At 43.8% G+C, this 10,469-nt stretch overlaps 1 protein-coding gene and 1 long non-coding RNA gene across 4 annotated transcripts; both read right to left on the bottom strand.

Moving 5' to 3' along the window:
• Nucleotides 1-613: 613 nt before the first annotated feature.
• On the bottom strand, nucleotides 614-3,426 carry LOC120106364. Of its 3 annotated transcripts, none has more exons than XR_005508532.1 (4): nucleotides 3,029-3,426; nucleotides 1,596-1,657; nucleotides 1,232-1,317; nucleotides 614-1,120 (listed from the first exon to the last, which is right to left on the bottom strand). It is a non-coding gene; the product is annotated as an uncharacterized LOC120106364 (long non-coding RNA). The 3 variants fall into 3 exon arrangements; XR_005508533.1 differs by lacking the exon at nucleotides 3,029-3,426 and adding an exon at nucleotides 2,710-2,787; XR_005508531.1 differs by lacking the exon at nucleotides 3,029-3,426 and having other exon boundaries at nucleotides 1,596-2,692.
• Nucleotides 3,427-3,428: 2 nt separating this feature from the next.
• On the bottom strand, nucleotides 3,429-5,116 carry LOC120106367 (probable long-chain-alcohol O-fatty-acyltransferase 5; the record flags this gene model as incomplete). The annotated part of the gene is made up of 2 exons (XM_039119369.1): nucleotides 5,111-5,116; nucleotides 3,429-4,358 (listed from the first exon to the last, which is right to left on the bottom strand). Coding segments are annotated over exons 1-2 (936 nt in total), but the record flags the coding sequence as incomplete, so codon positions are not given.
• Nucleotides 5,117-10,469: the final 5,353 nt, after the last annotated feature.

The raw sequence follows: 10,469 nt of genomic DNA, 5'->3' as shown, positions 1-10,469 counted from the left end.
TTAAAGCGTCGGTAATAGTTAAAACACCAGGATTTTAACGACGCTTTAAAGCGTCGTTAGAGTATGATTTTTTTAAAAAAAATTTAATTTTTTTTTAAAACTCTGTTTACAAAATCAAAGACATTCACACTAAACGAGATTATACTCATAGCACAATCAAACATATTTATCAAAACATTCATATTGTCAAATTACATTCATATTGTCAAATTACATTCATACTGTCAATTTACATTTGCAATGTACTTCCACTATGCAATGTCCTGGTCATCTCCAATATGCGGTTGAATGATCCCTTCCCGGTGAAGCAACTCCACATCTCTTGAGGTGTTGATGATGGCATCCAGAAACTTGGTATATTCAGTGACATCCATCTCGTGTCTCCTGCAACTTTGCTCCAAAGCAATTAGGTTTGCAAAAAAGAAGTTCATTGACTCATCAACAAAAATGGCCGGGATTCCCAACACCCCCTGATCCTTACAGAACGTAATGTCTAGAAAGCCAGATGCTGACTTGCTCCCCTCGATTTTCACTCCAGCCTCTGCAAGTCTAGTAATGGGGGGGAGGGTTCTTGGGAATACCTCTGAACTCGAAGAATTGGTACGACGCGGCAACACCTTGGAGAGCCAATCCCCAGTCTTGTCGATTATTAGGGATAAAGCAGAATAAGTAGTCCTTGATCGTTTACTGTAGCTTGCTGTGTTGGTCACCTCTGATTTTGGGAATCGCCGGATCCATCGGTGGATCAAGTGGAGTAAATGATCCACATCGAAGCCTTCGGCGGGCAGCTCTGGCTGTGGACCTCTCCAGAACGATGGCAGAAAGTCATCGAACACATCGATGGCAGCATTCAGAAGGCGGGAGCTATCCCACTCTGGCATCCCCAGTGTTTCGAGGAGATGCTGGACAATGAAATACGGAAGTTGATTTTCTAGCAACATCAGGTCTACAAGAATATGACATTTGAGGCACACATTATCGTCGAAAAGCGATCTGAGCTCCTCCGCTTGCAGATCCTCATTAAACATTTGAAGGAGGAAACATCCATCAAGTAGAACAAACTTTGACAAGAAAACCGCATACTGTCATAACAGAACAAACTTTGACTGAAAAAAAGAAGCTGAAGGACAAGAAAAAAGAAATAAAGAAAATATGGTTATTATCTGATAAACAAAGTTAAATTTTTAATTATAAAGACGGTGATACATAATCACAAAAATTGAAAATATACCTAGGTGTTGATGAATCTTTGGGTCAAGAACTTGAGTGATGGATGCTAGAATTTGAATCAGAGAATAAGCGTGAAGAATCTTGGATCTATAAAAGAATAGTTAAAATAATTAGAGAAAGAAATTACAGGAAAATTTATTATGAGAATCACCCAATTAATTCTACCAACATGAATCACTCAACATTTCAGAAGCATTTCAAATAAGAATTGGAAGGGACCATATTCTCAAAGTTCTCACAGTGATGGATATAACTTCCTCTTAGGAATCTCATGAAGATGATAATATACAATTTACCCAACAGACTGAAGAACCTTCTCCAGTATTATTCACATATGTGGATTCAGAGGAGAGATGCCCATGTACCTTGTTCAAGCTCAGGCAAAGAAATGGAAGGCCATATATTTGGTCGACAGTATGATGGGTACCTAGATGATAGAGTCCAATTGAAGTGATCAATAAACATAAGAGAACACATGTAAACATATGATTATAGATAAAGTCATAGTACTAAGAAGCAATTTCCTTGAAAAAAAGAAGACAAGGAAAAGGCACAGTAGCATTGAATGTAATGAATCAGCTTGTAAAGCTGTTCTGCATGACAATCATGATTGCCATGTTGGAGATGATATGAAACTGATCTAGTTCTTAGATCACATGAAGAACATGTAAGCCACATTATTGGTGCAAACATAAGGATAAAAAGACACCATATGTGTAAAGCCCTGTCAACATACGAGTATGTGTTGGGCCAAAAATTTCCTACAAATCTCCATTCAATGTTCCATATCACCAGTGAGTTATCAAATCAGAGTTCAAAACATTCAGTAATGCTTTAAACAAGATAATAACGAGAGGCACAATTTCAGTGAAAAATAAGCAAAAAGAGCTCAGTCAGCTAAACAAAGAAGCAGAACAATAGATCGAGTAACACAAATGGTGGGAAGGAGGGAAATACAAGAGAACAATCTTGTTATCTATTAATCATGAGCTTGTAACGCAATTTTTCCCACCCAAAATAATTAAACCTCAAAAGCACACCAAAAGAGCAGAGGAAAGACCTTCAAGCAATAACAATACAATGGACCAATTTCGGTCAATAAAAAGCAACAAAAGAAAAGGTTAACTCCAAGAAAAAGAGAATTACATAGAATTAGATGTGAGACATCCAAGCCCATACTTTATCCTCGGATTCTAGTGATAACAGCAAGTAAATGAAGAAAATCCCAGGAATTAAGGAAGAATATAGCTATCCACCAAAAAGCATTAACACAAAATAGACAACGTACAGCTATAAATCCAAATTTTATAGATTATGAAAAAAAATTGTAATGATTTAGACGAAATATTCTGAAAGACTCTGGAGATGCAATGATAGAACAAAAACTAGTAAAAAAAAAAAGAGTCAGGTTTCACTTTCGCCCATAAAGAGTCAGGTTTCAAGACCACATGCACAGCCATCTTACATAAGAAAACATACCTCATTTGCGCCAATAAACACAAACTCAGACCACCATGGTCTTTTGGTATACAAACATTTGCTCAAGAAACTAGATGAAGACCCTTCCTATCAGAAGTATGTCCCCATAAAACAAAGCCCGAAAGCTCCTTGTCAAGTCTTGTATTGATAGATAAAGGCACACTGACACAGGATATACAACAGATAGGAATAGATGAAAGCACAAGTTGGAGTGAGGTTGTTCTACCAGCCAGAGATAAAGCCTTCCATTTCCAACTTGCAATCTCCGTTGCCACCTTATCCAATAGAAAATTAAAATTCAAAGAGGCCAGAGGCATACCTAATAGAGGAACCCCTACATATTTCCACACCCCCTGCTCTCCTGCATGGAAAAAACCTTGCATATATTAGACTTAATTGCTCTTGGGGTTCTTGGGCTGAAGATAAGATGGGATTTAGATGTATTAATAGCTTGGCCGGCTATAATTAACAAGCATCAACAAGGGATTTTAAGTAGAATTCTATCCTTTACTATCGCCCTTGCTACTTGCATGTCATCAGCAAAAAGTACATGGGATATTGGAGGGGGTTTGGAAAACTCCCATCACAGCAGAAAACTCCGCCAGCCCCACCGCGTCGGCCCCACCTCTCAGGAGGGGCGGGAAGAAGAGCCAGTACCCGGTGCCGACGATCAACCCGAGTGCAAGCGGCGCCGCCACGACGGGGTGCGGCCGCCACCAGCCGGCCTTTCGGGCCTTCCTCTCCACCACCGTGAGCAGCCCGTGGAGGACGAAGAACGCGGTAACCTCCCCGGTGGGAAGTGCCAAGGTGAGGTAGTAGAACATGAGCTCGTGCATGAGGCCGGAGACGAAGAAGGTGGCGAGGATGCCGGCGTCGAGCCCCCAACGGGCTTGAACGGGGTCGTAGACGGAGGGGCGGAGGATGGAAGAGACCATGAGGTTCCAGCGGCGGCCCCAGAAGTCCTGAAGGGAGGAGGCGCCTAAGGGGTTGTTGAACTGGGGCTCCAGCTCGAGGCCAAGGAGACCGGTGGCGATCTTGGCAATGGAGGCGAGACCGAGATCTAGGATCAGGTAGATGTGGCAGCAGTAGATGGCGAGGAGGAGGTACGGATGCATTCTATCACTATAGCGGTAGCTGGAGATGATGGTGGCCAAGAGGAGAACCCTGACGGCAGTGATGAGGCGGTGAAGGGTGGATAAAGATGAAGAGATGGGAGGTTTGGGCTTGGGTTTGGTTTGGATCTTGACAGGGAAGAAGGAGGTGAACAGGAAGGGGAGAAGGGGGAGGGAGGGGCAGAGGGGGCCGAGGCCGAAGGCGAGGAGGAGGAGCTTGAAGAGGGCGAGTAGCACGAGGATCGTGATCCAGGTGACCAACATGGCCGGCACCGCCACGGCCAGCGCCGCCCCCATGGAGAGCAGGCCGAAGACCCCTCCGTAGAGCACGGAGGCGTAGAGGGCCTTCCAGCCGGCGGCGGCGCGGGAGGAGGCGGAGGCGGCCGCCGAGTTGTACCAGGAGCGGATGGAGAGGAGGAGGTTCCAGGAGGAGGAGAGGAGGAGGGAGTAGACGACGAGGAAGAGGAAGACCCACGTCCGCCGCTTGCTCAACGCCTGCATCAGCAGCGACTCCCCCCATCGCGACGACGGAGAGCGCTCGGCGGAGGAGAATGGATGAGATCGATGAAAAGGGTTGAGAAGAGAGGGAGTCGGTCGGCGTGAGATGGGGATTTAGGGCTTTAAAGGGAGGGGGTCGATCGGGTTTTGGAGGAATGAAGTCCGACGACGCTTATAAGCGTCGTCGTGTTCTTCCGATATGCCGATGCTTATAAGCGTCGGGGATTAAATATTCCGTTCGGTAATGTACCCAGACGCCAATGCTTAAAGAAAGCTTTTTTACCGACGCTTCTCAGAAGCGTCGGCGGTTACTGTCCCCAAAAAAAAATCGCCGACGCTTTTAACTAGCGTCGGCAATACAAAGTCGGCAAAAACCTTTTCTGTTGTAGTGGTATTAGTCTTTTGAATTAAGATTTGGTTGCTTGTCTTAAGTTCTGAATTTTCTTTAATGATAACATCTTTATCCTTAACTAATGTTTCATACTTACGGAGGTGAGTTTGGTTAGTTAGTTTCAATTCTTTGTTTTTAAGGTTTATTGTCTTATACTCGTCCATTAATTCATTAAAAGCATCATATAATTCATCGAAAGTAAAGTCTAAATGTGTTCCGGATGTTACCTCATTGTCGTTAGCCATAAAACATAGGTTGGCCTTTTCTTCTTGTTCCTCATCCGATGATAATGATGATGTATCGGAGTCCGATAGGGTGGAGACGAGGACTTTCTTTTTCTTGTACTTGCTCCCCTTCTTCAGCAAAGGACACTCAGCTCTGAAATGCCCCAGCTTCTTACACTCATAACATCCGATCCCCTCATTTTCCCTTTTCTTACCTTTATCCTTGTGATAGAAACTTGAGGGGCCTCTCCTTTGATGTGAGGACTTCTTCCGGTTGATGAATCTACGGAATTTTCTTACAAGGAGAGCCTCATCATCATCTCCCTCATTGTCTTCCTCTTCACTGCTACTGCTGCAAGACAAATCTTTGTTAGTAGAAACAGATTTAAGTGCTAATACCTTTTTCTTGTGAGAGGACTCTTCTTCATTGTGTTGTTTCATCGTTAGCTCATGCGTCATGAGGGATCCAAGTAGCTCCTCTAGTGGCAGCTTGTTTAAATCCTTGGCTTCTTGGATTGCCGTCACCTTGGCTTTCCATGACCTTGGTAGACAACGAAGAATCTTTCTGACAAGCTCACTGTTAGTATAATTTTTGCCAAGGCTTTTTAGGCCATTGACAATGTCAGTAAATCTAGTGAACATGCAAGTGATTATTTCATAAGAATCCATCTTAAATAATTCATACTTATGAACTAATATATTTATTTTGGATTACTTGATTTGTGCCCTCGTGGGTCACTTCAAGTCTATCCCAAATCTCTTTTGCAGAAATGCAAGTAGAGACTCTATTGAATTCATTTCTATCTAATGCACAATAAAGCACATTCATTGCTTTGGCATTTAGTTGTGCCTTCCTTATGTCATTGTCATCCCAATTCTTTTCAAGCTTGGGTACAGTGACACCCTCTACATAAATGGATGGGATGTATGGTCCATTTAGAATGGTGGTCCACATCTCATAGTCTTGGGCTTGGATAAATATTCTCATCCTAGCCTTCCAATATGAGTAGTCGGATCCATTAAAGAATGGAGGTCTATGGGTGGACTGGCCCTCAATGTGAGAAGATCCAAATGGGGTTGTCATTTTGATCTTTTACTCTTTGGGTAATAGAGTTCCGGCTCTGATACCACTTGTTGCCCAGATAGACAACCCAAGAGGGGGGGTGAATTGGGTTTTAAAATAATTATTGTAATTAAATGGTTTATGAATAACTAATTAATACTTTTTGCAAGTTGATTAATTAGATGCTATGTGCAGTGAATGAAATGAAAGTAAGAGACAACAAAGCAATCACAAACACAATGATTTTATAGTGGTTCGGAGCTAACCCTTGCTCCTACGTCCACTCCCCAAGCCTCACTTGGGAATTCACTATAACCCCTCGGATTACAGCCGGTTGTTTTACAAGCTCACAACCTAACTTGTTGTTTTACGAGATCACAACGAACTCGGTCGGTTTTTCCAGGCTCACCGACTAGAACCACCCGATTGTTTTTCCGGGATCACAATCAAACCCTTAGACGTTGGTTTCAACCTAGGCTCACCAACAAACCTTTACACCCTTGATTCAATCCCCTGATTGAATCAAGTAAGGACCAAATGGATTGAAAAACAAACAGAAAAATACAGCTTCTAAAGCGGTAATTGTGGCCTATCGGGAGAATCGATGAAGTAGATATTCAGCGATATAAATAAGAGAGAATTTAAGAGCCCTCAAACAAATTTATGAAGATGTAGAGGAGGGCTTCTCGAACTCTGGGTCTCCTCTTGAATGTCTTTAAGACTTGAAGGCTGAAGGAGACTTCTTTAATGCTGGAAAGAGTTGGTTGAATGGAGTTAATAGCCCTCTTCCTTCTTTTCCTTTGAAATCTTTTGGTAGATGAAGATTTCTTGTTTTCTTTGAATGGAATGTTGCTTCTCTACTTTGCTACAGTTCTCTGTGGCTATTTAAGCCATTCCCCACGGAAACTAGCCGTTAGACACAATCTTCTAGCCGTTCTGCACATTCTGCACATCCTGACAATGTTTCTGTTGGGATCGGAGTCGACTCCCGCGATCTGGAGTCGACTCGGCTGCAGCAGGAGTCGACTCATGCTTTTCTGGAGTCGGCTCGGCAACTGTTCTGGATTTGAATTAAAGTGCTCTTCTCGACTGGGAGTCGACTCCCCAAAGTCTGGAGCTGACCTGGCACTTTTGGAGTCGACTCATTCCAAGGAATCCATAGATGTATTCTTCAACTTTGCTCACTCGAGTCGACTCGAAAATTCTGGGAGTCGACTCGGCGCTCAGAGTCCGAACTCCCGATCTTCTATCTTTTGACTCGTGCCGTCCTGGAGTCGACTCGAACTATTGCGGAGTCGACTCGGCTCTCAGTATCCGAAAAACAGTCTTCTGTCTTTTTGGGGTAGCGCTGCCTTGGAGTCGACTCGAACTGTCTTGGAGTCGACTCGCCTCTCAGAGACGAAAATACTGTCTTCTGTTTTTTTGGGGTTGCGCTGTCTTGGAGTCGACTCGGCTCTCAGTATCCGAAAGTTGCTCTCTGACTTTTGCCTTGTATCACACTGGGAGTCGACTCTCGCTTCCTTTGGAGTCGATCTGCCAACCATCGGAGTCGACTCGAGTTCCTCAGGAGTCGACTCGGCTCTCAGGGTCCAAAATAACTTCTCTGTCTTTCTGTCTGTAACTCCCTGGAGTCGACTCGTACTACCCTGAAGTCGACTCGGCAGTATCGGAGTCGACTCGCGCTCTTCAGGAGTCGACTCGTTGACAGGTTTTGAGTTGGATCTTTCTGTTCGTCTGTCTGTTCTCAGTCGGAGTCGACTCATAATGTACAGGAGTCGACTCGAGCCTGTGCCAGTGCTTCTGATACGCTTGGAGTCGACTCGTAATCTCCCGGAGTCGACTCGAGTCTCAGACTTTGGTTCAAATTGACTTCTTAACTTATCCAAAATGTCTTAAACCAAATCTAGAGACACTTAACCATAAATTTACAAGAATTTCACTGAAACACTAGATTGAATTCATTAGTAAACATAAGATATACTCAAATGCTTTGAGCTCATCAAAATCAAATAGGGTTATAATCAATCACTCCACAGACACCTACAACGAACACTTTCTACATCACATGGGATACAACAAGAAAGATGTTCGTTGAGTGATAACTAAAGAAGAAGCCAAACCTAAAAAAGAAGAAAATAGAGATGAAGCCATAGTTGAACCCTCCTCTGTCAGAGGAGAAGCTAAGAAGCAGCCTGCTAATGAAGAAAATGATTTTGATATTTCGTCAGCTAGCAGAAACCAATGTGTCAACATTCAGTTGTATGAAGACGAGCTGAAGATTATCTCTAATCAAGTAGCTGCAGTTCTTCTAGCAACTAGAATTTCTGAACGAGGAGATAGCTCAAGGGATCCTCAAGCCATAGCTACATCTAACTGACAGAGCAGAGTGCAAGACTGCCATTGATTCAGAACTCTGTTACCAACCTAAGTGAAAGGATGGCTTTGTTGGAAGAAAAGATTAATCATGGGAAAATGGGTCAAGATTCAAATAAAGATATTGTGCGGATTTCAAAGCTTGCTTTGGAAGCTGAAAAACTCAGAGGAAGAATTGAGTCTGGAATTCAACAATTGAGAGAAGAGATTAATGGGACTTCAACTGCTATTTCTTTCAAAGTAATGTCTCTTCTTCAGGGCAAAGGAAGACTAATTGGGCATCTTGGGAACTCATCTTCTATCCTTAGAGCCTCCACCTTTATCAGGCCTGCTGCACAATCCAATCGACCCTCCTCTTACATACCCTTTCATTTTAACACCAGTAGTGGACTCTCTAGTAGAACTAGGACTCGCCGGGCTGGTGCTTTCTCAAGCATGCCTGCCACTTCAATGACTCCTCCTCCTCAGATGAAATTTGCTGCTCAAGTGATTAAGGCCCTGTTTGGGGGAGCTGTTGGCAGTAGAGCTGTTGGAAGTAGAGCTGTTAGAAGTAGAGCTGTTGGAAGTAGAGCTTTTATAAAAAGCTGTTTGCTGTTTGGTAACTACATTTCTAAAGTGCTGTGGCACTTTAACATTTGTTTGGTAAACAAACTGAGAAAGTACTTTTGTATGACAAAATGACCATAAAGGACATTATTAGTATTATACAATAGTGCATAATAAAATATAATATATATTAATACATAAATATATGATATAGTATAATATTAATGTAATGTAACATAATATTATTATAATATAGTACTATAACATTGTATAATATAGGATAATAATTTAAAATAATATTAAATTATTTAACATAACATAATATTATATTATATTATATTTATAGTATAATACAATAATAAATGTATAAAATATTATAATTATTAGTATAAATTAATTTTTTACTCTTTTGATGACCATTTATTTCTCTAACAAATTTTCTAACTAGGTAAAAAAATTGGTTAAATAATTACTAATATTTTTATTTATTTATTTATTTATTATTTTATTTCATTGAAATATATTTATTTATTATTTTATTTATTTATTTATTCGTTCATTTATATACATATTTATTTATTTATTTATTTTTCTTTATTTTTCTTTTTTTTCCTTTTCTTTTTTTTCTTCTCTTTTTTTCTTTTCTTTTCTTCTTTTTTTTTCTTTTCTTTTTTCTTCTCTTCTTCTCCTTCCTTCCTCTCTTTCCTTCTTCTCCTTTCTTCTTCTCCCGCGAAGCCGGCGGCGCCGGAAGGGGGACCGGGCCGCGGGAGGGGGGCCGGGATGGCGGGCCGCGGCGGCCGCGGGAGGAGGGGGGCTCGGGACGGGGCCGGGACAGCGGGCCCCGACGGCCGCGGGGGGAGGGGGGCTCGGGAGGGGGCCGGGACGGCGGGCCCCGACGACCGCGGGGGGAGGGGGGCTCGGGAGGGGGCCGGGACGGCGTGCCGCGGCGACCGCGGGGGAGGGGGGGCTCGGGAGGGGGCCGGGACGGCGGGCCCCGACGACCGCGGGGGGAGGGGGCTCGGGAGAGGGCCGGGACGGCGTGCCGCGGCAACCGCGGGGGAGGAGGGGCTCGGAGGGGGCCGGGACGGCGTGCCGCGGCGACCGCGGGGGAGGGAGGGCCTCGGGAGGGGGCCGAGACGGCGGGCCGGCCGGGGAGGCAGCGGCCATGGCGGCCCCTTCCTCCCCTTCCTTTTTTTTTTTCGGCTGTGTGGTGGGTCGCAGCGGTGGGGGGCTCGGGTGGGGGCTGGGGGGCGCGGCCACGGGTGGCCGGCGTGGTGGCTGCCTCCCAAAAAAAAAAAAAAAGAGGAGGGCCGACGGCATTGAGGAGAAGGAGATAGAGAGGGAGAGAGAGAGAGAGGGGGGGATGGTGAGAGAGAAAGAGGCGGTGGGATTGAGGAGGAAAAAGAAACTTTTAAATGGGGGTATTTTGGTCAAAAATACAGCTTCCCGACAAAGCTGAAAACAGCGTTTTCGGAAAGCTCCAAAATTGAGCTTCTGTCAAAAAGCTGTTTTCAGCTTCTCGCAAAAGCTGAAACAGCTTCTTGGAAATTTTA

This window comes from Phoenix dactylifera, unplaced genomic scaffold, assembly GCF_009389715.1.
Source record: "Phoenix dactylifera cultivar Barhee BC4 unplaced genomic scaffold, palm_55x_up_171113_PBpolish2nd_filt_p 000537F, whole genome shotgun sequence".
In the NCBI taxonomy this organism is placed as follows: Eukaryota; Viridiplantae; Streptophyta; class Magnoliopsida; order Arecales; family Arecaceae; genus Phoenix; species Phoenix dactylifera.
This window is presented reverse-complemented; position numbering and strand designations above follow the sequence as displayed.